General features: G+C 50.7%; 1 protein-coding gene across 1 annotated transcript; it reads left to right on the top strand.

The window, feature by feature from the left end:
- Positions 1-2,148: 2,148 nt before the first annotated feature.
- Positions 2,149-12,680, top strand: IVD (isovaleryl-CoA dehydrogenase). Its single transcript, XM_041744380.1, has 12 exons — positions 2,149-2,353; positions 3,409-3,498; positions 3,759-3,810; positions 5,877-6,046; positions 6,619-6,712; positions 6,930-7,066; positions 8,179-8,275; positions 10,106-10,199; positions 10,676-10,757; positions 11,191-11,295; positions 11,371-11,443; positions 12,084-12,680. The coding sequence occupies exons 1-12, from the start codon at positions 2,210-2,212 to the stop codon at positions 12,215-12,217; spliced, it is 1,272 nt and encodes a 423-aa protein (XP_041600314.1). The 5' UTR covers positions 2,149-2,209; the 3' UTR covers positions 12,218-12,680.
- The last annotated feature ends 13,044 nt before the right edge of the window (positions 12,681-25,724 follow it).

Here is a 25,724-nt window from a genome sequence, read left to right as displayed (position 1 = left end):
ACCCATCATATGTGAAACAGTGGGGTGACAAAGCATCTCAGTCTGGACAAGCTCACAGAGTCTAGCTTTCGTCGTAGCTGTGTTTAGACCTTGGGCTAATGGGGTGCTGTAAGAAGAAACAAATTATTGTCATCAGGTATGCAATTTCCTTTATTCTTCATTAAAAAAGAATTCAACAGAATACATCTGAAGATCTAACTGGCTTTATTAATTAGTTCATGAATCAGGCAGCATGTCACCTAGCAAAAAGGGAGCTACAAGTACGAAATGGGAGGATTCTGTAGGAAGGAAGGTGAAGCAAGGAAGTCACTAGCAAAAGATTGTTCCAGGCAAAGTCATCTTTCCTTAGGGGGAAGGGCGTGGATTACTTCTTCCCTTGGGTGTGAGGGGGGGCGCAGTGGGTGGGAATGAGAGGATCCCAGTGAGTGACAGATTACCTCACTGCTGCTGACCAGAAAATTCCAAATTGATTGGTTTAAAACTTCACTCCTGGAGAAATGGAAACTACAATTAAGTCTTGATTTGTTGTCCTGGGAGGAACTGACCCCACCTTGGCCTATGGCTTCCTTTTTAGCCCTAACAGCCTTGCAGTGGGTGGTATTGGTGATCTGGTTCCCACTTTCTTTTCAGGCAGGGCTTCATCCCAGGACTCAGGGCACTCAATTTACCTTGAAATGACCTATTCAGGGCATTGGCCCAACACGAGAGGAGGAAAATAGCCAAGGGGGATAGAAGCTTAATTCCATCAGCTCTCCCCTTCCCTGGTTAAATAACAAAAGTTCAACTAAGTCAATTTTAAAGATCTAATTGGCTTTATTAAGCAGTGGGACTCTGGCAGTGTATTTGGCAAATAGAAAGGAGCACCCCCAGGGTGCAGAAAAGGTTTTTAAAGGTAGCAAAGGTGATTGCCTGGGTGGGTCACTTGTTGAGCACCAGCCTTTCGCTCAGGTCATGACCCTGGGGGTCCTGGAATCGGGTCTGGCATCCAGCTCCCCGCAGGGAGCCTGCTTCTCCCTCTGCCTGTGTCTCTCATGAATAAGTAAAATCTAAATAAATAAATAAAAAATAAATAAATAAACAAATAAATAAGGCAAAGGAATAGAAAAAAGAAACTATTAGCAAAGAATTGATTGTTTCAGGCAAGGTCTATCCCAAGGGGAACACACAAGGCTGGAGGGTACCAGTAAATTTCCCAGTGCTGACAGGAAATGGGAAATGAGTGGTTATAGGTTACATTCCTGGGGCGATGAAACTAGTTAGGTGGGTAAAGTTAAGTCTTGGTTTACTGGCTCAGAGCCTTCAGTGGCTCTACTCCGGCTCTGTGGTTTTCCTTTTTTTTTTTTTTAATTTTTTTTTTTAATTTTTATTTATTTATGATAGGCACACAGTGAGAGAGAGAGAGGCAGAGACACAGGCAGAGGGAGAAGCAGGCTCCATGCACCGGGAGCCCGATGTGGGATTCGATCCCAGGTCTCCAGGATCGCGCCCTGGGCCAAAGGCAGGCGCCAAACCGCTGCGCCACCCAGGGATCCCTGTGGTTTTCCTTTAGACACTTGTAGCAGACTCCACCCCCAAAGAGTCCTGATGTTATTCTCGTACCTTAAAAGATTTTGGAAGACAGCAACTCTTTCCAATAGAATTCCAGAGCCAATGAACCCTGTTAAATAATAGGGCAAACTTTAGTGGCTTCTAACAGAAGGGCTACTTACCCAAACTCAGCTGTCCCAGACTTGCTGTAAAGATTTATTTCCGAGCACTGGGCATCTGGAGTTTTCCCAAGCTGTTTTGACACTTCCCTGCCCGCAGCGATCGGCTTCTGCAGGTAGGGACTGCTACGTCAACGCAGAGGAGATTCCGCTCCCCCGCGACCCCGAAGACGCCGTCCCCGCTCTTCTACTTCGAAAAGGGTCTCAAATCCGGAAGATCCCAGCAGGGCCGCTCCGCCGCGCTCGCCCCCACCCTGCCCCGCGGGGGCGCCGGGGCGGTCACCGCTGATTGGCTCGCGTGGCGCGGCCTTCCGCGGGCGGCGGAGGGTGATAGGCTGCCGGGGCCCACCCCCTCGCCGCCCGGTGGGCCAGCGCCGGCCGGGATTGGTGGAGCCCGCGGGGCGGGTCGTCGCCGCGGGTGGCAGTTGCCTGCGCCGCCGCCGCCGCCGCCGCCGCCGCCGCCGCCGCCGCCGCCGGCCCTCTGGCTCCCGTGCGCGGCGGAGATGGCGACTTCGGCTTGGCTCCTGGGACGGCGCGCGGCGCGCTGGAGGCTGCGGGCGCCGCTCGGCAGCCTGATGTCCCGGCGGGCCCACTCCCTCCTGCCCGTGGACGATGCGATCAACGGGCTAAGCGCGGAGCAGAAGCAGGTAGGAGCCGATGCCCTTCCGGGCCCCGAGGCCTGCTGGCGGGCCGCGGAGCCCTGCGCGGCGGCGGGTCGCCCCGGACGCTGCTCTGCCCGCGCGCGCTCGGCCCCCGCCTGGGGAGCGCGGGCCTCAGTCTCAGCCCCGTGCGAACCGCGAAGCCGAGCTGCCGGCCCAGATACGGAGTCAGGCACCCGAAGGCTCCCGGGAGGCCGATGGCGCTTCGGTGGAGGATCGGCGGGGCCACCGGCACGCGGTGGAGAGACCTCGAGTCCGAGGTCCGCTTACTCCTGAACACTGTCTAAAGACTCTGGTTCTCAAGCCTGGGTAGTCATCATCACCCGGGAATCTTTCTCGAATACACACTTCGGGGGCTTTGAGGTGCGCAGTATAATCTGCCCTGGTTCTTCAGCCCATTGCACCAAAGCACAAAGTTGAGCAGTAACGTGAAAGGTTATTAGAGATGAAGCTGAAGATGGGAGACTGTTCACTTGGCTGCTGGCACAGACTTCCCCTGAGCCTCCAGAAGCTCCAAAATCCATTTGGGTTGCAGTCAGTAGTAAACAGCTCTCACCTCGGAGGGAAAGGTCAAATCCTAGCTCAGACTTCTGCCAGGAATTTTTTGAGTAACCCTTTGCAACACAAAGTCTGGGGCAGAAAGCCTGGCATGTGCCAAAAATTGAAGAGGCTATGGCGGGAGCACAGTGAGGTGAAGAAAGGTAGTGGAGAAGGCCGGGAGAGTTGGTAAGGGTCAGCTCACACAGGGCCTTACAGGCCTGAGTAAGGAGCTTATCTTATAAGCACAGAGAAAAGCCATGGAATGATTTTATGTACGGGAGTGACATTTTGAAAAAACTCAAGCTGTCTAGACTGAGGACCTTAAAAGAAAGATCGTTTCTAAGGAAGTATCAACCGGTACAGCCTATGAGTTTCAATCTGGTGCTGTTTGGTGGGGTTACTTAAGGCCTGTCTTCCTGAATGTGCCCTCAGGAGTGGAGATGCTGTTCTTAGTGGCAGCAAGGTACTGTTTCCTTGGCATCGGTCCACCTCTCTCCCTCTAGCTTCGTCAGACCATGGCTAAGTTTCTTCAGGAGCACCTAGCCCCCCAGGCCCAGGAGATTGACCACTTCAATGAATTCAAGAACCTTCGAGTGAGTCATGATGCCCATGAGGGGGGGAGGGGTGGGTGGGTGGCTGCCGAGTGACCAGGGGGCAGTTTGGGGGCCTGGCTAGGCTGGGCTGGGAGCTGTACCGCCACCTGGAAGAGCTCACAATCTTCTGGTAAATGAAGCCACCCTAACAGCGCAGCCCCTTTCCGAGAAGCATTTGGCTCTCGTTCCAGATGTGCCAAACACCTGTGACTGGCTGCCTTCTCACTGAGCTCACTATACTCACTCTTTTCTGTTGGCAGGAGTTTTGGAAGCAGCTGGGAAACCTGGGTGTCTTAGGTATCACTGCCCCTGGTGAGTACAGTTTCCTCCCCTAATGAGAACTGTTTCCAAAAGAAACAGGAAAGGAGGGGAGTGTGCTCAAACTCCGGACTACCTCTTGGACCCGAGAAAGACCCATTGACTGTCAGCCCAGAGAAGAGTACGCTGTTCTTTGAACAGTAACATCCAGAAGGCAAAGGGTTGTGGGCAGTGTGGTTCACTTGGTGAGAATCACTTAAGACTCTTGAATTCTGCATGTTTAATAAGCAACCCTGGGTGATTCGGGGAGGTTAGAAACTCCGTTATCATGCAGCTGCCTTGCATTTAAGTCTTTACCTACCATCTCCCCTCAGTTTAGCCCTACTAGTAGCGTCTAGGCAGGACCACTCAGGACAGGTATGTCCTCTGCCCATAGCTAGCCCTGGAGCTCATTTGAGAGCAGATGGTGATATGGGGGAGAGTGATGCCTGTGTGAGTCTCCAGGTGAGGTGGCCAGACGATGCGTTTAATAGGCTCTCCAGGGCCTGCCCATTGTCTTCTATGGGTCTCAATACTTGTTTCCACGGGGAGAAGACATGGAGCTGATAGGCTTTGGTTTGGATGTTGGCCGCTGGAGGAGAGGCTCAGCCTGGCTTGCAGAGCCCAGTAATGAAATAAGTCTATGGGGGCACCTGGGTGGCTCAGTTAAGCATCTGCCTTTGGCTCAGGTCATGATCCCAGGGTCAAGCCCCACACCAGGGTCCCTGCTCAGCTGAGAGCCTGCTTCTCTCTCTCCCCCTCCCTGCCACTTGTGCTTGCGCTCTCTCGCTCTTTGTGTGTCCAGCCTGCCAAGGCCGGGACAGCCTATGCTACTTCAGCTCATATTCATGTATTGGAATAGAGGTGGGACAAAGTGTTCTTCCTGTCTCCCCTCACCACTTGGAGACAGTTCCTCGGATCTGAACTGATTCAAGAATCATGGTAAAATGAAATGACTTAAAAAATTAGACCATCTTGATGGAAAATGATAGGGGGAAACACCACTGGGAACCCCCAAACCAGACTTCCTTCCACTGTGTTTGGGGGTTTATGAGCCCCCAAAGAAAGCCAGTTCTGGTGAGTTCCGGTCTCCCCTTGGTTTTCCTGGTGGCTGTTTCCAGTGTCACCTACCTGTGGGCTTACCTTCCTGAAGTTTGCAGGGATTGGGCTGACCTTTCCTTAGAGCCTAAGATGAGCCTGACTTTTCAGTCAGGGTAAACATGTGGAGAGTCTTGTTTGATTTCAAAATTGTTTTTTTTTTTTTTTTTTAATCTCCATACCTATCATGGGGCTTGAACTCATAACCTCAAGATTGAGTTGCCAATGGAGTCAGCCAGACATTCCGTGTACAAGGAGTCTTAACCAGGATTTACCCAAAAAGCAAGGCTGGGGGTAGGAGGTAGGAGTCTCAGATGATCCAGGACATTGATTTTGGGTCTGTTGACAAAGAAAAGCCACATTAATTGGTGAGGAGCTCTGAAATTCACTATCTGTGGCACTCCTGTCCCCTCTTACTGGCCTTGCCTTTTTAAAAAAAAAAAAAAAAACACTTTTTAAAGACATTATCAACATACAACATCGCATAAGCTTAAAGAGTTCAACATGTTGATTTGTTAGCCCTGCTTTGTTAGGTCCAAACATCTATGCTATGAAAATCTCCCCTTCCTCAGTCACCTGGCATCCCTTGCTTGGTGTCTCTGTCCTTAGGGCTCTGACGCTCCCTCTTTGTGCTTCTTGGTTAACCCCAGGTCCTCTTTCATTTATTCATCTGCCTGTGTACTTCTGTGGCTCTCGGAACAGTGGGTGCTCAGGCTCTCTTGTCTTCAGTGAGAGGTCTGTCCCAGATAACACGGGCATTGCAATGACTTCTGCACCACACTTCAGCTGACCAGAGGCAACACACAAAGCCAGTTCTGTGAGCTTGTGAAAACAGCAACGGCATCAGCCTATTGACCATGCTAGGGGGTAACTTGGAATAGGTGCTACAAGGGGGTTTCTTTGCTGCCAGTAAACATTGCTGTGAATGTCCCAATTTAATTTGGGCTGCCTTTTCCACTCTGCTGCACCATTTCCACTCCCAGCTCAGTACGGCGGCTCCGGACTGGGCTACTTGGAACAAGTGCTGGTGATGGAGGAGATCTCCCGAGTTTCTGGAGCAGTGGGGCTCAGCTATGGCGCTCACTCCAACCTCTGCCTTAACCAAATTGTGCGCAATGGAAATGAGGCCCAGAAGGAAAAGTACCTCCCCAAGGTGAGGAAATATCTCAAGGGAGAAACACGCCAGTGTCAGGGCAACCAGCAATCCTAAAGCGGTCTCCCAGGTTAGGAAGGACTGGTTAGACTTGCTTTCTATGGCATGCTGCCCTCAACCAGATAAGGCTAGGAAGGGTCAGGGATTTGCTTTAAAATAATTCAGTCAGGGCAGCCCTGGTGGCTCAGCAGTTTAGCGCCGCCTTAAGCCCAGGGCCTGATCCTGGAGACCTGGGATCGAGTCCCACGTCGGGCTCCCCGCATGGAGCCTGCTTCTCCCTCTGCCTGTGTCTCTGCCTCTCTCTCTCTCTCATGAATAAATAAATAAAATCTTAAAAAAAAAAAAAAAAAGAAAAGAAATGAAAGATGAGGACTTGCTTCCCTTGCAAAGGAAATGGGAAAGGAGAGATACTTTCAGCCTCACAGATAGTGGGCTTCTGTTCCAGGACTTGACCAATACCTGGTCTGAGACAAGTTTGAAGGGATGTCATGTGAACAGGTGAGAAGCAAGGTCAGTGAGCTCCCAAAGGGCACTTCTGAAGTCATAACCAGTCCTTGTGGTTTCCCTTGCAGCTGATCAGCGGTGAGTACATCGGAGCCCTGGCCATGAGTGAGCCCAATGCTGGCTCTGATGTTGTCTCTATGAAACTGAAAGCAGAGAAGAAAGGTAAGGTTCCTCTCGACTTGGGAGCTTCTGGATTGGGAGCTGAAATGGACAGAAGGACAGATCTCAGGATGAGGGAGCAATCAGTGGGGGTGGCCTCTGCTGAGTTTCCAGAGCTGTTGCCCAACTGGGCAGCCTCCTGCTCAGCAGCAGATCCGTGAATTGACCGGTTGAGACAGGCCAACCTGGCTTGACCAAGTAGCCAACTTCTTGTCCTTAGGTGATTACTACATCCTAAATGGAAACAAGTTTTGGATTACTAATGGCCCTGATGCTGACATCCTTATCATCTATGCTAAGACAGATCTGGCTGTTGTGCCAGCCTCTCGTGGCATCACAGCCTTTATTGTGGAGAAGGTGAGTGGAGGGCAATGCCCCGGGGGGAGGCTTCTGTCTCCTGACGCCAGTACCAGAGACGGCTCTCCTTAGCTGGTTGCAGACACAGTCAAGTGTGGGTTCTGACAAGGTTCCCAGAGGTAGGGGTGAGGTAGAGGAGCTGACTGAAAGGAGGGTGGCCTAATTGGAGCCCAAGAAGGATGAGTTGGGTCTGAGGATGGCAGAGCCACAGAGAGGTCCAGGGAGATGAGGGCAAGAAGGAGGCAACCAGATTTGACAACTGAGATGTCATTAGTGGCCTTGGGGAGAGCGGCTGTGGAAACCGCCTGTGAGTAGGAATGCCGAGGGCCAGGGGTGGTGGATGAAGACCTCAGCAAAGCAGGGGGAGATAGAGCAGGAGTTGGAATGAAGAGGTGGACAATTGATTTTTTGTTTTGAAGAATAGGATAAAATGGAGCAAATTATTTGGTAGAGAGAAAGCAGAATAGGAGAGTGAGGCATGAGGGAACAAGTGAGCAAAACCTCACAGGGAGCCATGGGACAGATAGGGCTTGGTGAGGGTGATGGAGGAGGAGGTGTGAGGGCTCGGAATCATGGGGTTGGGGCAGTTGGGAGAGAATTCTTTTTTTTTTTTTTAAGATTTTGTTTATTCATGAGAGACAGAGAGAGGCAGAGACATAGAGGGAGAAACAGACTCCACGCAGGGAGCCTGATATGAGACTCGATCCCTGGACTCCAGGATCATGACCTGCGCCTAAGGCAGACACTCAACTGCTTTGCCACTCAGGCATCCCAGTTGGGAGAGAATTCTAAGAACAAATGTCATATAGGTTTATAATACCCTCTGTGGAGAGAGGGGCCTAACCAAGACTGGAGGATGATTTCACTGAGAAAGAACTGCTCCCGTGAGAAATGGGGAGATCACAACTAGTGGCAGAGGAGAGTGGAGGGTTAGGGCTGGAGTTTCCAGGAGTGGGGTGGTCATACAGAGTGGGGGCCATGGGAGTAGTACACAGTATATTGTGCATATTCAGGGACTGGATGGGAAGGTGGGTGTTTCCCAACGGTCTGTGTTTTACCAGCCCCCTTTGGAGACTGGTCTGTAATCAGGGTCCCCTTTTTACCCTGTAAAGAATATGCCTGGCTTTAGCACCTCCAAGAAGCTGGACAAACTGGGGATGAGGGGCTCTAACACCTGTGAGCTAATCTTTGAAGACTGCAAGGTTCCTGGTGAGTCTCTGAGAACGAGCAAGCCCCTGTCTGACCCCTTCATAAGCTGACAAGGCCTATCTCTGGGCAAGAGAAGCTCACCATTGTTAGCTTACGATGACATGCATCTAGACGGTGGGCCTCCCTCCACCACCGTTGCCTACTGGCCCCTGCATATGGGCCTCGGACTGCTGGGCAGCTGTCCTTCTGGCCAGAGCTGTGTGCCTGACTGCGGCTGTCACGAAGGGTGCTATTTCCTATGTGACTGATACACCATGCCTGGGGTATATGCCAGTATCTGGAGTAGATGGGTAAGATGTGCCCTCACCCTCTATAATGTCCTCCAGACTTCCTTGTTTGTGCATTTCCCTGGATAGCCCACATGAGATATTCATTAATGATGCAAAACAACTACTCAGATAAACTGATGGAAGCCAGATTCAGTGAAGACAAGGCAATTCATTTTGAGTATTTTTGCAATTAGAACAAGGGCATAGATTTGATGACCAGCTAGGTTTGCTCTGTGCTTCAGCCATAGACCTTCCCTCTCCCATGACCCAGGACCCCAGAACAGTATGCTTTGGTTACAAGGAACATCTGCGGGGGTGGGATCAGTGTGGATCCTTGTTAGCAGGAAACAACCGCCATTGTTAGGCAGGTCAGTGGTCCATGCTGTCCTGAATTTCCTGCTCACACCTCCCAAGGCCATCCAGTGCCCTGGCTTCCGGGTGGGGAGGTGCTCAGCAGATTCTGTAAGTAGCACTGAATGACTCATCTCTTAGACAAAGACTGTTCCACAGACCACTCTTGTCAGGGGTGGGGGCCAGTGAGATTGGAGCAGAGAGCAGATCCAGCCTGGGGAATAGTACTTCTCTGTCTCTTTTAAGGGCCTGGGTAAAAAGAACTAGGGAGGGGTTGTATGGCTTCTAGACCAAATTAGCTTTTTTTTTTTTTTTTTTTTAAAGATTTTATTTATTTATTCATGAGAGAGAGAGAGAGGCAGAGACACAGGCAGAGGGAGAAGCAGGCCCCATGTGGGGAGCCTGACATGGGACTCGATCCTGGGTCTCCAGGATCAGGCCCTGGGCTGAAGGCAGCACCACACTGCTGAGCCACCCGGGCTGCCCCCAAATTAGCTTTTCTTTCCCATCCAAAGCAGTCGAGGAAGAGAAAGGGAACATTATTTATTTGAGAGAAAGAGCTCAAGCATGAGCGGGGAGGGGCAGACTCAGACTCTCCCCCTGAACAGGGAGCCTGACCCAACACTGCTCCGGATACCAGGACCCCTACCAGGACCCCCGAGATCATGACCTGAGCCAAAGACAGACATTTAACCGCCTGCGCCCCCCAGGCGCCCCCTAGCAAGCTCTAGTTGTGACTGTAAGTAGTAAATTCCATCCTTTTCTCTCACTCAGAACCCTGGTTGGAGGTCAGAGGTCAGGTGACATTTTAGTGCCTGTGTGAAAGCCACGGTACCAAACCTGGCAGCCTTTTTTTTTTTTTCTTTTTTTTGGGCAGCTTTTATAAAAGTGAGGAGGCAGGCACCTGGGTGGCTCAGTCAGTTAATCCTTCACCTTCAGCTCAGGTCATGTTTCTGGGATCCTGGGATCGAGTCCTGCATCGGGCTCTCTGCTCTGTGGGGAGCCTGCTTCTCCCTCTCCCTCTGCCTACTGTTCTCCCTGGTTGTGCTTTTGCACGTGCTCACTCGCTCTCTCGCTCTCTCTCTCTCTCAAGTAAATAAAATCTTTAAAAAAAAAAAAAATATATATATATATATATATATATAAATTTTTTTAAAGTAAGGAGGCTGTGACCAGCCCTCTTCCCCCTGACTGGTGCTTTTCCTGGCAGCTGCCAACATCCTAGGCCATCTAAGTAAGGGCGTCTACGTACTGATGAGTGGGCTGGACCTGGAACGGCTCGTGCTGGCTGGTGGGCCCCTTGGGTGAGTGTGAGGCTTGGGGGGAGCTGGGTGTTTGGTGTCCTTGGCAGGTGGTGCCATCTACAGCCTTCCCCTTGGGGGCCAATAGGAACTACTTCCTGGGAGCTGTACCTTCTTTCTTGGAGACAAAATGAACAAACCTCAAATGTACGTCCTTCACAATGAAGGGAAATATTATTAGCCAAAAGGCCTGAGGAGGAATAGTGCTTGATTACTCAGGATGAAGCAGGGCACCCAAGCTCTAAGACCTGTCTGCACAGGAGTCCTGCCACTCCATCTGATGTCAGGGAAAGGGGCACAAGTCCTGGGCAGTCAGTGCAGCGACCGAGCAGGGGTGACAAGAGTCCTCATGCTCCCTTTCTGTTCTCTGGGACCCTGTTCCTTGCCATGCCAAGTTGTATGCCCCCAAGCCTTCCCACACTGGCATTTTGCCACCCCAGCTGGCAATGCGGGTACAGTGCCTTTCTCTTCCCTGGCAGGCTCATGCAGGCTGTCCTCGACCACACCATTCCCTACCTACACACAAGGGAAGCCTTTGGCCAGAAGATCGGCCACTTCCAGGTGAGTCAATCTTTAGCTGAAATGGACTTTTCATCAGGTTCAAATGTTCTTTAACAAGCAAGCCAGGTATTTACCATCTTTTGCCACCAAAATGAGTCTGAACGCCTGGGCACATGGGCTTCCTCGGCATGCCACCTGGCTTTGGGATTTAGCGGGAAGGCGATCACATGGCGGCTCGCTCCCGACACGTGGTGAAGGAACTAGACGTTGCAAGGCTGAATGGCAAGGCGCACAGGTTGTGGGCAGGCACCGGGGAAGGGAGCAGTGTTCCTAGTCACGAGGGCACTCTGGGCAAGTCCAGTCCTCTCTCCGTGCCCTGCATCACCGGGCCTGGCTAGCAGGTTGCTAGCGCCAACCAGCTTTTGGTGACCAGGGGGAGTGTCTGAGGAATGAGGCTCCAGCGTGTTGACTTGTGACCTCCCCTCGCGCCCAGCTGATGCAGGGGAAGATGGCTGACATGTACACCCGCCTCATGGCGTGCCGGCAGTATGTCTACAATGTCGCCAAGGCCTGTGATCAAGGCCACTGCACTGCCAAGGTAAAGGCCAGCCGTTGGGACTCCCTGCCCGCGCGGTGCCGGCGGGGCCCTGGCTGACCCAGAGCCCCCCCACAGGACTGCGCGGGGGTGATTCTTTACTCAGCTGAGTGCGCCACACGGGTTGCCCTGGATGGCATTCAGTGCTTCGGTGAGTGCCCCACTCCCTGCTCCCAGCACGGGCGGTTTCCTCTTCCCTCCTCTCTGCCTCTGCTCACTGCAGCAGGGCTGGCACCTTCAGGCTCCTTCTCCCCAGTTACTAGCAGGACATGTTAAAGCAAATGAGAAAAGCGCTGGAAGCCACGAGCTGCTCCTGCCTTCAGTGGTGCCTCCCTCCCACACTGCCTGCCCGGTCCCGTGAACACTGGAGACGGGGAAGGAGGGATGGTGGGACAGCCTCGTGTCAGCGCTGCACAGAGGTCAAGAGCACAGACATGAGCCAGGAGGCCTAGGTTTGAGCCCCAGCCCAACCACCAACTGGCTTTGTAAATTATGCTGATTACCTAAACCTTCCTGGGCCTGGCATCCAGTGAGCTCAATGCAGTATCTTGTCCTCCTTCCTGGGTCTGCCAGTGGCTGTCCCCATCTCTGCCTGGTGTCCTCAGCTCTCTAAGTGGCCCTCCAGCTCCTTGTCTCTGCTCCCACAGCCTCCCCTCTCGCCACTATTTGCTGCATCTCTTTCATCAGTCTCCCCCTCTGGCCTGTTCCTGTATACTTGGCTTTCTGTTGGCTTTCCTCACTGCCCATCACCTCCTGTTGCCCTTTCTTCTCTGCCCAAACCCTGGCTGCAGGTGCCAATGGCTACATCAACGACTTTCCCATGGGCCGCTTTCTGCGAGATGCCAAGCTGTATGAGATTGGGGCTGGGACCAGTGAGGTGAGGCGACTGGTCATCGGCAGGGCCTTCAACGCAGACTTCCACTAACCCCAGGACCCTTCACCCCCTTTCTCAGCACCTAGAGGCCTTTCTTTGGGAGTAGAGATACAGCAGCTCTTCTGCTGCCCAGCTGCACTGTGTCAGCCCTTGGCCTCTGCATGAGGTTGAGGTCTCTACTACGGCTGGCAAGTGCTGTGGGCCTCAGAGCCTGCCCCCCCAGATGCTGCAAGTTGAAGGCGGGCCTGGGGGAAAGGGAGCAACACTTCCAGTCACACCTTCTGGTCCGAAGATACTGTAGGACATTAATGGGAGTTGTGGTGGGTGGAGGGCCTACCTGAAAAGTGTTCCATGGGTTCAGATGAACTCAGCAAGGGATGCCTGCGTGACTCAACAGTTGAGCGAGTATCTGCTTTCAGCTCAGGGCATGATCCCGGACTCCCGGGATCGAGTCCCACATCGGGCACCCTGTGAGGAGCCTGCTTCTTCCTCTGCCAGTGTTTCTGCCCCTCTCTCTGTATCTCTCATGAATAAATAAATACAATCTAAAAAAACAAATGGACTCAGCAAGAACCATACTGGCTTTTCTGGGGCTTGCTGGGAAGGCTTTGTGACTATAACTCCTGAGCACTCCACTTCCCTGGGTGAGCACTAGTAGCTGGCAGGCAGCCACTTTTTTTTTTTTTTTTTTTTTTGGCTATGTCTCTGGCTGGGAGCCCAGTACATCAGAAGCATTGCCCCTCTACATGTATTTGAACCTGGTAGCCTCTTTTTTCTAGGGGGAAGAAAAAAACCCCCAAACCCAGCCTTTGTTTCTGCTGATTTCTAGAGGCATGAGCTCCCAATAGCTTAAGAGCATGCACCACTCAGCAGCCGTTCTCCCATTCCCCCAGGGCTTCATTTGTGAGAACTGAAACCCTACCACGTGGGGGTGGAGCTGCAGGGATAGGCACCTCAGAACACCTATGCCACCCAGAGGCAGAGGTCTGTGCTTGTGAGGGATCGGCTCGGGGCCAGGCCAGCCTCCTTGGCAGCAGCTCTGAGCCCTTCAGCACTGCCCTGCCACCACCACCATCCAGTCCTGGCTAGATGACAGCCTACAGCTGACTGGGCAGCTGGCCTGGTTGGCAGCTCCACTCCAGCCAAGGCTGCCCGTGTACATTTCTCTGGATGCCCTATGGCTAGTTTTGTTATGACAGCTCGGTGGCTGCTGCCGTTTTGTATTAAACATTAGGAAGCAAATCTATCTGCTTCCAAACTGGTGTTTTGGGGGGAGAAGCAATCTACCTGCTACTGCCTCCTATCTGGCACTAGCCATGTGTCTTTGGAGAATGGCTTGTCCAGGTTCTACTCCTGCCCTCCTGCCAGCTCATTGGTGATGCCAGACAAAGAGATAGCATCTGTCTTTAGGAGAGAAGAGTTTTCAAACTCTCCCAGATCTCCCAGTGTTTTTTTAAAGGAAAGAGGGAGCCCAGAGAGTTAAGAGTCTTAGAGTTAGAAGGAAGTTTACATATTTCTGGACACCGTCTCCATGGTTTTTAAAAGACCAATACAGGGGTGCCTGGGTGGTCCAGTCGGTTAAGCATCCAACTCTTGGTTTCAGCTCAGGGTCATGCGATTGGGCTCCACGCTCAGTGGAGCCCTGCTCTAGGTTCTTTCCCTCCTTTTCCCTCCCCCTCTGCTCCTCCACCTGCTTACACACCCTCTCACATAAACAAACTCTTACAAGACCAAGACAATTTGATTTTCCCAAGGTCGGAACTGGAGCTAGGATCCAGATCAGCAGAAATGAGAACGCCAGCCTGGAGCCCCACTGCACAGTCAAGAGTGGAATGGGTTAGGGTTGTTCCAATGTATCTAAATTCCCTAAAAGAACTGGTTTTCTTGGCTCTCAGCCCAGGGGTGCCTTTCTGACTTTTGGGTTGGCCTGTAGCCAAGTGCTAGTCCAGCCTGATGCTTGAGACAGGTGGGAGTTCTCTCCTTACCAATCCCAGCCCAGTTCTCTGCTAAGGGGGAAACCCAGGGTTTGTCCCTTTACTTCCCCACCCTGTCCCCTGCTATGGTGGAGATAAATGTGGCCAAAACAATGATCTTGCTGGGTTTAAAGTGTAGCTGGAACAAGCAGCTTGGAGACCTTCAGAATGTGACAGATTGGAGTGTTTCCTCCAATCAATGTGGGTTACGGAGCCCTGCCACCAACTCCAGGAGACTGATTGTTCTCCTGATGCTATGTATGTGAAACAGAAAAGGAACATTTTAAAATAAAAACCCCAGAAATATAAGAGTATAGCCTGAGTCATGAATGGAAGAGCAAAGGGCACTCTACTTTGGTTCTTGGAGTTTGGGGTTTACCTGCACTGTAACGACAGCGCCAGCTGCCAGCACTAGTGCTTCCTGGGGCTGCTTCTAACTCCACTGCAATTGTAGGCAGGTTCCACTATCAGCCCAGCCCCCCTGTTGACTACCATCCCATTCACTGTTTTCCTGCTGTTTGCCCTGTGCCATGGCTACCGAAGCTGAGAATGAATGGTTCTCCAAGTGTGTCCCTGGGCACACGATCAGAATTTGGCAACCCGTAAAATGCCAACGCAGATTTCCTTGATCAACCGCAGACCTAATCACACCTCCAGGGGACAACGCCTTAAACTGACTTGGGACCTATAGAGGACACTTCCCCCAGAGACCTGAATCCTAATTCTAGTTTCATCTGGTAATAACAAGCCTTACCTGTGTAGCACTTTCAAGCCTGGATTGGATATATTAGCCGCTTGGTCTTCGCCACAGCCCGGTGCGGGAGACGATGCCGTGCGGGGCCACCTTCCAGGAGACAGATTAGGTGCGTGGCCCAGGGACACAGAACCCGGAGCCGAGCCCGCCGTGCCCAGACGCGAGGTGGAGCCAGAGCGGTGCCAACGCGGCGTGGGAGGTGGGTTCGGGAAACCCTCTTTTTATTTGGCTGCTGCCGCCCAGCCTACCCCGCCCCCCCGCCCGGCAGAGCCGGGACCCAGGTCCCACGTGGCCGCCAGTCGCGACCCCTGGGCGAGGGCAGGCCGGGTGAGCTCCCTGCGGCCGAGGGACCGCGCGGGGCAGGGCGCCGCTGGGACTCGGGCTTGGTCTCGGGCGCGGTTCCGCGGGGCCTGCGTGGAACTCGCCTGACCTCTGCCGGCCGCTCGCGGGGTTGCAGGCGCGCAGAGTCGCTGCTCTCCCGCCTTAGGCGAGGAGCTCAGGACCACCGGCTCCTGGTCTCAGATTTCAGGGTACGCTGGGCTCGTTGTCTTTGTTTGTTTTGGTTTAGTTTTGCCAAATGAGGACAGAAGGGAGCGGGGGAGAAGCTTGCGATCCTCTATCTTGTATCGTTTTGTTAAAAAAAAAAAAAAAAGCCACTTTCAGCCATTTAAAAAAGGAGAAACGGAAACTCCGAACAAGAGCCAGTGCTGCTTTTTTTTATTTTGAAAATTTGGTATATGTTTTATGCTTATGAGTTTTAAAATATGATAGTTTGGGATCCCTGGGTGGCGCAGCGGTTTGGCGCCTGCCTTTGGCCCAGGGCGCGATCCTGGAGACCCGGGATCGAATCCCACATCAGGCTCCCAGTGCATGGAGCCTGCTTCTCCCTCCGCCTGTGTCTCTGCCTCTCTCTCTCTCTGTGACTATCATAAATAAATAAAAAATTAAAAAAAAAATAAAATAAAATATGATAGTTTAACATGTTTATTTTATTTTTATATCTCCCCCCTCCCCGCCCCCTGCCCAGCCCTTCTCCTCCCAGGATGAGACCACTCTTGAATCTTTAAGAGATTTTTTTTGGCAATGCACTTTATACCTCTAAGTGATGTGCTTCTTTATTGATTTAACTGCAAACACTTCTAAAGATAGTTCTTCCGTATGCATACATTTAACTTATAAACGCTCATTACGTGCCTGTGTTTTCCTCACTTCCTCGGGCCAGTCCTGTCCACAAGCCAGCATTTAGGAATCCTGGGATCAAAAGGTGCAGAGTCCCATTCACATTCCTTGCTGGCCTCTGCCCACACCTAGTGCTCCTTGGTACCAGGAGCCCAGAGCCACACTCATTCTGGACTGGAGCCCTCTTTTCACTCTGCTCCACCTGGTGGCTCTGCAGGGAGCTGGTGTCTCCTACACCCACCACCCATCAGACAGAACTAGCCTATTTTTGGATCCACAGCAACCTGACAATTTGTCTGCCTTCCTCCAATCCATATCCCTCAACCCTTCCTCTAACATGAGCCAGAGTGAACTATCCAGCTCCCGCCAAACCCTTTGGTGGATCTTAGCACCTATAAAAATCTAAGGTTTTACAAGGCAAATAGGACTCTGATACCTCTGCTGTCCCCTCAAGCTGCTTCTCTCCCCATCCCTGCTGAGTCCTTGCGTTTTGGTAGCAAATAGTCCTCGGGTGCTATTCCTTACCTCTGTGCCTTTTCCCAGCTAGTCCCTCTGCAAAAGATGTCCTTCACCTTGCTCTTGTTTTCCTCATCCCCAAAGTCTCAGTTCAGGGTTTGAACGTTCCTTTGCATTAGGCTAAGAACTTAAGGGCCAGGATTGTGATGCAACTGCCTATATTCACCATCCACCAGCTAATAATAGGTACATAATAGGTGTGCAACAACTGTTTATTGAAAGAGTGGATAAGCAGTCATGTGACACTTAGCTCACACTTTTCTGGTACCGTATTATTTGTGTATATGATTGCCTGAGTATACTGTAAGATTTTGAGGTCAAAGACCATTTCTTACTCATCTGAACCCTCCCAGCAGCACCCAGTGCTCACTGTAAGTGCTCCATGGCTATGTTCATGCTGAATGAGTGAAACAACAGGTGGGCCAGAGCCCTGGCCTAATCCCCAGAGTTGGCACAAAGAGCAGAGCCAGCCGGCTTCTCCTGGCCCTGCTTTCCCCAGGCCTTCTCACCCTGGAGTAGCCAGGGCCCAGCTGTGGACAGGAGGCCCTCACCCCCATATTCCTCTGACCCACTCAGAAACAGAGAAGAACTGCACTGAGGGACCCTGGCCCCTCCTCTGGCAGCTGAGGACAAGAATGGGGATTGGATGGAGAAAAGAGGCAGAGTTAAGCACGCACCACCCTTTTTTTTTTTTTTCTCTTGTGTAAAATGTATGATCTATACAGAAGAGTGTGTGACATGCATAAATGCAGTGCAAAGAACAATAATAAAACAAACTCCTGTGTACCCAGCCCCCAGGTCAATGAATATTCCAAGTACCTTAGAAGCCCCTGACATATTCTCCCCGAAGGAGCCACCATCCTTGAGTTAATGACAATCCTCTCCCCCCTTCACACCATTTTTTTATGGTTTCCTACCTCTATGTATATCCCTAGGCAATATTGTTTAGATCACCTTTTTTGTGTGTGTATTTTTTTTTAACTTCTACAATTAGTCCTATTCTAAATATATTCTATGTCTTCCTTCTTTGGCTTATCATTGTATGGTTTTTAAGGATTCATTCATGTTAATAAGTGGAGCTGTAATTTGGTCAGATTTTTTCCTTGTATAGCATTCCAGTGTGTGAAAATACTACAAGTTAATTATCCATTCTAGTGCTGACGGACATTTGGGTTGTTTCCAGTTTGGGGCTACTCTAAAACATTCTGTGTCTTCTGGTTTGTGTGTGCAAGAATCTCTCTAGGTATGTTCCCAGGAGTGGGATTTCTCTGTTGTAGTAGGGTATGCCATGTGATTAGTTTTACTAGGTAATTCCAAACTGTTTTCCAAAGTCGTGTGACTATATTTTTTAAATCAGTGCCACCAGAAGTGACCTGGGGCAGAGGTCGCATGTCAGCCCCAGGGGCAACCAACTCCTCGAGCTTATTATTTTCAGCAAGGGGAAGAAGTCGGCAAAAAATGTACATCCCTGTTTCCCTGCCCAGACCCATAAACCACATGGTTAATAAACCTTTATAGACAAGCTAAGAGCCAGGCCTAGGAGACAGCACTGAGTTAGCACACATCAGCCTCAGAAACAGTTATGTTTCCACTTCCTCTGCCAAGCCACCTGACACAGCTTTGCCCCAAAAGACATGGGAGAGTGAGGGCCAGATAGGCAGGTGGGAGTTTTCTTGAAGAGAGGAACAATATTCCAGGCCTAGGGATATCTCGGGCCCTACACAGGCAGTATCTTCCCTCCTCAGAAGAGGGCAGTGGATCAGTAGGCCAAGTACAAGTACGCAGGGCTGTCCTTGCCAGCAGCAGAGGGAGGGAAGGAAGAAAGAAGATGAAGGCCATGCCTGGAACCACAGAGATAGACACCGCTCCAACCAAACCTGTGCCCTCGTGCCCATCTGGGGCCAAACACAGGTGTGCACACCCCACATAGACATGCGCACGGCCACACACATGGAGAGACAGGCTGTTAGACACGCTGCAGGAGCAGAGGCAAGGAGCGTCAGCTTGCAGCTGCCCTCGGAAGATAAGCCCAGCACTGGGGGCCACCTACCTGGCCTGCCTGGAGAGCCCCTGTGGCACATCAGCCTGGGCTCTCTGACGGGCACGTTCTGCAAAGCAGAGTATTTGCAGAACCACCTGGGAGCCCCACCCCAAAAGCTTGCTCCACTTATAGGAATGGGGTAGCCAAGTCTCTTAGTCCATACCTGAGCCCTGTCTGATGCTGCCAGGCTGAGCAGGGCTGGCTATGCAGTAGGTCCCCCTTTACTTGTCAAAGTAAAATTGTTTAATTAATTTTATTGAATTAAAACTTAAAATAGGGGAAGAGGGGGCACCTTAGGCCATAGAGCATGTGACTCTTGATTTCGGGTTGTGAGTTTGAGCCTCACATTGGGTGTAGAGATTACTTAAAATTAGAATCTTAAAGAAAAAAAAAGTGTGCATGAGATAAAATAGGGGAAGGAAGAGTCTGAAAGGATAACAGGCTTGTGGAGGTGAGACTTGCTGTCATTCTTCATCTTTGGTATGCAACCTGCCCAGTCCTTCCTTCCTTGCTGTCCAGATCCCACTGCTGGTCCAGAGTGGAAGGGTGGGGTTGCAGCCACTGCAAGATTGCTAATTAAGGCTGAAGATTGGGGATCCCTGGGTGGCTCAGTGGTTTAGCGCCTGCCTTCAGCCCAGGGCGTGATCCTAGAGTCCTGGGATCAAGTCCCACATCAGGCTCCCTGCCTGCTTCTCCCTCTGCCTGTGTCTCTGCCTCTCTCTCTCTCTCTCTCTCTCTCTCTCTCTCTCTCTCTGATGAATAAATAAAATCTTTAAAAACAAAAACAAAAACGCTGAAGGTATGTGAATTTCGTATAACTGCAGTTGCCTGGGAGAGCAGGGATCTGCTCCCTGTGCTGAGACCATTTCCAAAACCAGAGCTGGCGACAGTTCCAACAAAAGAATCCCCACCCAGCTACTCAGACCCAGCAAGGGCCAGCCCCTCTCCCACCTCCCAGGTGACCCTTGGCAAAATATACTCTGGGGTCTGGCAGAGCTGAGAAGGAAAGGATGGGAAAGAGCTTGGCCTTTGGGATCTCCACCTCCGGGGGTACACCACCTCCCCGGGAGGCTGCCTGGCTCCAGAGTGAAGGAAGGTAAAGTCTCCCTGGAAAGCAAGTGGGACCTTCCTTAGTCTTCTTCTGTGTGGCCTTCCCAGGTGCTTGAAACCCTGCCACATACATCCCTGTGCCCCCTTCCCTGACCCCTGGGAGCCTGTTAGAGAGCTCCTTGCTGCAGTTTTTCTGATCTCTCCACCTGATCACCCACCCGCACCTCCAAAGGGGCTGGAGCCTTTTGTTCTGGACTCCTGAGCCCTGAAGTGAGCCATGGAGTGGGGTGCAAGAGCCCCTGGAGTGTGGAGTCTTGTCAACAGGCAACAAGACAATCTGCAAGAGAGGCTGTTAGCCCTCCCCAAGGAAGGGTCAGACAGGGAAACACTGGCTTCTCAGAGTTAGCTCTGAGACACCTCTGTCACTAACAGGTAGCCTTCCCTACGCCATATTCTGCATTCCTTAAACTTCTATGTCCTCTGCTCCAAGGCTGGAAGCCCCAAGTAGCCCCTCCTGTGGACTCAACCATCTTTGCTTCCCCACAAGGTCCTCTGATAAGCCCCTTCCCTCCACCCACTCCACCCCCAGCCTGCTCCTCTCACCAAGAACAATCACCCAATTCATTTCCATGCTGCCTCCTGGAAACTTCATCTCTCTGCACCTCAGAGTCTGCGAGGGTTACCTGGGGCCCATCACCAGTCCTCAGTCAATAGATGGACCTCCTGCCCGCCAGCCCCCAGTCTTCCAGCCAGTACATACCCCAGGCTCAGCCTGCTTGAGTGACCTGCCTCTTCACCCACCAATCCCCAGTTTCGTTAAAAACAACTGGCATTTGGGACGCCTGGGTGGCTCAGCGGTTGAGCTTCCATCTTTGGCTCAGGGCATGATCCCGGGGTCCCAGGATCGGGTCCCACATTGGGCTCCCTGCAGGGAGCCTGCTTCTCCCTCTGCCTGTGTCTCTGCCTCTCTCTCTGTGTCTTTCATGGATAAATAAATAAAATCTTAAAAAAAACAACAACTGGCATTTAGGCTGGGTGGCTCAGTAGGTTAAGTGCCTGACTTCAGCTCAGGTCATGATCTGGGGTCCTGGGATCAAGCTGTATCAGGCTCCCTGCTCAGCAGGGAATCTGCTTCTCCCTCTGCCCCTCTCTCCCCCACCCCCACTTGTGCTCTCTCTCTCTCCCAAATAAATTTTAAAAATATTTTAAAAAACAAAAGAACAACTGGCATTTACTGAGTGGCCACTGTGTGCTGGGTGGTACCTTTACCCCCAAATCAATTGTGGGGCCAAAGGAGCTTACAATTCAGTTGAGGAGGTAGACATAAAACATTTCCATCACTCCAATTTTATATATATTTTTTTTATTTTAAGATTTTTAAATTTATTCATGAGAGACACAGAGAGCAAGAGGCAGAGACATAGGCAGAGGGAGAAGCAGGTTCCCCACAAGGAGCCCGATGTGGGACTTGATCCTGGACCCCAGGATCATACCCTGAGCCAAAGGCAGACACTCAACCACTGAGCCACCCAGGCATCCCATATTTATTTATTTATTAAAGATTTTATTAATCCATTCATGAGAGACACAGAGACAGAGGCAGAGACACAGGCAGAGGGAGAAGCAGGCTCACTGCTGGGACCCCGATGTGGGACTCAATCCCAGGACCCCGGATCACAACCTGAGCCAAAGGCAGATGCTCAACTGCTGAGCCACCCAGGCGTCCCACTCTACCAATCAATTTTAACGGTTTCTATTCTTTAAGATCCAGGGCTAAAAAAAAAATAATAATAATAATAAATAAAAATAAAAATAAAAATAAAAAAGACCAGGGCTGAGCACTGCTCACCCGAACATTACCTGTCCCTAGCTTGGTGCTATACCCTCCCCTCCATGAAGCCTGACTAAATAGAGGTGCCCATCCAATAAATACTTGCATAATGAATGCCTGCCCTGTGGGCTGCAGGAGGGGACCACCTCTCTTCCTGTTGCCCTCCACCAAGCTTATCTAAGTGAAATCAGATTTAACTGAAACAAAGGGCAGACTTGCAAGGGGTGGGACAGAATGGGCAGTGGAAATCCCAAGGCTTTGCCTTGAACTAAACTCTCCCATTCTTAGGGGCCACAGACTCTAGCTTCTTGGAGAAGCCATCTGGAGTGCCAGAGCCAGAACTGTGACTTTCACATCTCCAGACTTCAGAGTCTACCCTGTCAGAACCATAACTATTATAATCCAGTCACTGAATTAATCAAGTCAGTACACTTTATAGTAAAAATATACACAAAGCACAAAACCCACAAACAGTGAAGACTCACAAGCCAAGGTAATATCATAATTGGTCCCGAAAACAGGGAAACTGGGCTGGGAGGAGTGAGTCTTGGGGCAGCAGGCAGGGCCAGGCACACAGTGTGGCTACCAGAGGCAGTCTGCAAAAATGGTACAAAAGTCCAGTGCCGTGGCCACCTGGCAAAGGCAAAGGCTCAATACTCTGCGGGTACCTGGCCAGGCTGTCGGGAAACAACGGGACCCAAAGCAGACATGGTCCTCCTTCCTCTAGCCTAGTTGGAGAGAGAAGCCTCACCCAGGACCACTGACTTGCTCAGCCAGGCTTGGCAGAGAGGGAGCATCTCCGGTTCAGGAGTGTGATCTGGGGGAGAAGGGGTTGGGATCAGGGAGCTTCTCCCCTGGGGCAAGCCTGTGTGGTGGTCTTTGTGGGTTCCAGATTCAGATCTTTATCCTGACAGCCAGCCTCAGAAGGGCTTAAGTAGGAGAATGAGGGCAGCTCCGGTGGCGCAGCGGTTTAGCGCCGCCTGCAGCCCAGGGTGTGATCCTGGAGACCTGGGATTGAGTCCCACATCGGGCTTCCTGCATGGAGCCTGCTTCTCCCTCTGCCTGTGTCTCTGCCCCCCTCTCTCTCTCTCTCTCTGTGACTATCATAAATAAATAAAAAAAAAATTAAAAAAATGAGTGCAGAGGGCAAGGAAAGGGTAATTTTGATGAGGCTTTGCAAAAGGAATATTCTTTTTACAAAGAAATATGACAATACACTCGCAACATTTTGCCCCCAATCTAATAGTGAGATGAATGTTACTCACCGCAATGTCATGTGTAAAATCCAAATGAGTTGCTAACAGACATTTGGAAAACATAATAGAGAATTGTTTGGGGAAGCTCGTTTAGGAACAAGTGATAGAGGAACAATCAGAAGTGACAAGGCTGGGATCTGAACCCTGGTTCTACTACTTATTAACTGTGTGATTCTGGACAAGTTACTGAACTTCTCTATGCCTCTGTTTTTTCATCAGTAAAATGGGAATAATAACGGAACCTACTTCATGAGACCAGCCGAGGATTAAATGAGAGGATATAAAGAACTCAATACAGTGCTTGGCTCATGGAATCTCTCTAGAATGTTACCTATCACCACAGAACACATTCCAAAGGAGAGAAAAAAATGAAAAAGCCAATTGCTGCCTTTCCCATATGCGTCTGAATAACGAAAAGTTGCCCATGTAACTAAATGTGAATTTCACAAATGCCTTTGTAAGATTTTTAAAAATAGAGTAATAGTCACGAATTGGGAAAAATATTTGTCGGATCTCGTGCGTGACTTTTGCTGTCATCTGCCTGGCCAACTATCGTCTGATCCGGTCTTGCTTGAGTCACAGACTCTTTGCCAGGTTCCTCAGTTTCAGAGGGCCCTCTGGAGTGGAAGGTTTCCGAGGTCAGAGCAATGTTATTAGCATCGCCTCTAGTTCCCACTAGTGCCTGAATGGTGCTGAGCTTGAGTAGTGCTGTATGTAGTTAGTTAACACAGTACTTGTGACCCAGAGTGTAATTCGGGGACCTCTCCAGGGAGTGTCTCTGCTGGGGCAGGAACTGGTCGTGGCTCTTGGGGGTTCACTGAGGTTGAGGGAAGATAGCAAAACAGCTACAGGTGACTCTCCCTCTGCTCTTGGCTTTGGAAGACTAGAGTGTAAGTGGCTGTGACTGGAAGCCTGAAGGAGCCGGGGCCACCTTGCATTGGGGAATGTGATTAAGGTTCCCCGGGGAAAGCTTTCCAAACGCAGAGAATGGCTGGGGTCACAGAGCCCTGGTGTTGGGACAGTGTAGTGGGTAAGCCCTATGGAGAGAGGCTGGTCCCTCCTTTAGACCCAGCAAAGGAAGGCATCCAGCCTGGCTGAAAGCCAGAGTGGGACACGCTGTGGCTGGGTGGACAGAATACAGCCACAGGCATGACATAGTAGGGACTCCACATGGGAGATGGGGTACAAACAGGGGTTGCAGGACTGGATTTGAATATGGTAACTGGGCAGACTACAGGAATGGCCCAACAGAGGCATGATGAAGTAAATTCACAACTGCTAATGCTTTGGAGGTGTTCGCTACGGGTAGGGCACTATTGTAAGTACTCTGCAGGTTTTAGGAAGTTGTAGAGAACCAGGACTTCTATTCAGGAAGTCTGGCTAAAGAGTTTTTATTCTTAACCACTATATTATGTGAAATGTAGAAAGAGTAAAGGTTTTAGACCTACAAAGGGTTAGACCTCTGTTTAACCTTTAGGCTAACTGCTGTACTTAAAAAAGCAAAGGTCTGGAGTCACTCCAAACCTGTGTGATCTTGAAAAGTTAACTTAGACTCGCCAGGTCTCAGTTTCCACGTTCGTTTGTAAATTTGAGCATAATATTTTCCTAATAGGGTTGTTGAGGGTAAATAAAGAAACAGGTGTCAAGTGCCTGCCCAAGCCTTCTGTTTAAGATCCCTGACCTTGGAGGCTCTCAGATCCAGGATTCCTCCTCATTCCAGGTGTCTGCAGGTCTAAGTTGAAGGAACCACAGTGGGTGTACCCCCCAGACACACTTCTAGTCCACAGTCCATGGGGTTCCTCATGGAGGGGTTTCCCTTAAAATATTCCCATTTGACATCTGAGCAGACAAGCATCAGGAAGCTGAGGTCTCAAGCAAACCATATCCAGAACATCTCAGACATTATGCTTCTTGGAATGGTTTTTCCTTCTCCATCAATGTATTTATCCAGTTACTAGTTACTAATCATTCACTGTTCAAACTCATCAAACATTATTAGGTACCCACTATTTGCAAGACATTATGCCAGGCTCTTGGGAGTAGTCATTTGGAGAAGCTCAAAGACTCTAGAGCGTGTTGGACATCCCTTTTCATCTCCCGGCTGGGTCTGTGGCTTCTCACCTGGGGCAATAATAAAGGTGTTATTAGAGATGGCCTGTGAGACTGTAACAAGGCTCTCCAAGTAGGTCCAAGGAAGGCAGACCCTCCAAAGCCTTGGACCGTAACACCCATCCGTGTTTCTACGGCCACAACACAAGGATCACAAGACTGAAAACCTTCGGGGATAAGGCAGGTCTTACAAGTGGCTGGACAGGGCCAGGCAGAACCATGGCAAACCAAAACTAAAGATGGCACTTGCTACTTGGCACCTGCCTACTGTTGCAAGCAGAGATGTGGGTAGTCAGGTTTTCTGATTTTTCAAGAGAAAACTAGACATCTGAATTTTCATCTTAAATCTCAAGAAATTTCAGCATTGGCTCCTAATTTTAATCTTTTTGAAAGCCTTGTGAGATAAGAACTTGTCAAACCGGGGCACCTGGCTGGTTCAGTCGGAGGAGCGTGAGACTCTTGATCTCGGGGTTGTGAGTTTGAGCACCACACTGGGTGTAGTGATTGCTTAAGTAAATGAATAATTAAAAAAAAAAAAAAAAGAACTTATCAAACAGAACTTGTCTGCCTGCTGAATTTTGTTCAAAGATTGACAGTTTAGGATTCTTGGGTTGGTCTGGAAGGACAGAGGTAGAGGGTTGTGTGTCCTCAGGCTAGGTTTTGAGGAACCTAGAATGCCATCCTTCCTTGGGTCCAGGGATATGCTAGACATATAGGAAGCCATAAAGAGGAAGATGAAACCATAGTCATGCCCACCAGGGGTCTATAGTCTCATCAGAGAGACCCAGGCAAAGCAGCAGATAGTTAGGAAGACGGTGTAGAATCCCCCATGAATTCAGTGTGAACCCC

Source organism: Vulpes lagopus, chromosome 2 (genome assembly GCF_018345385.1).
Source record: "Vulpes lagopus strain Blue_001 chromosome 2, ASM1834538v1, whole genome shotgun sequence".
Lineage (NCBI taxonomy): Eukaryota > Metazoa > Chordata > Mammalia > Carnivora > Canidae > Vulpes > Vulpes lagopus.
This window is presented reverse-complemented; position numbering and strand designations above follow the sequence as displayed.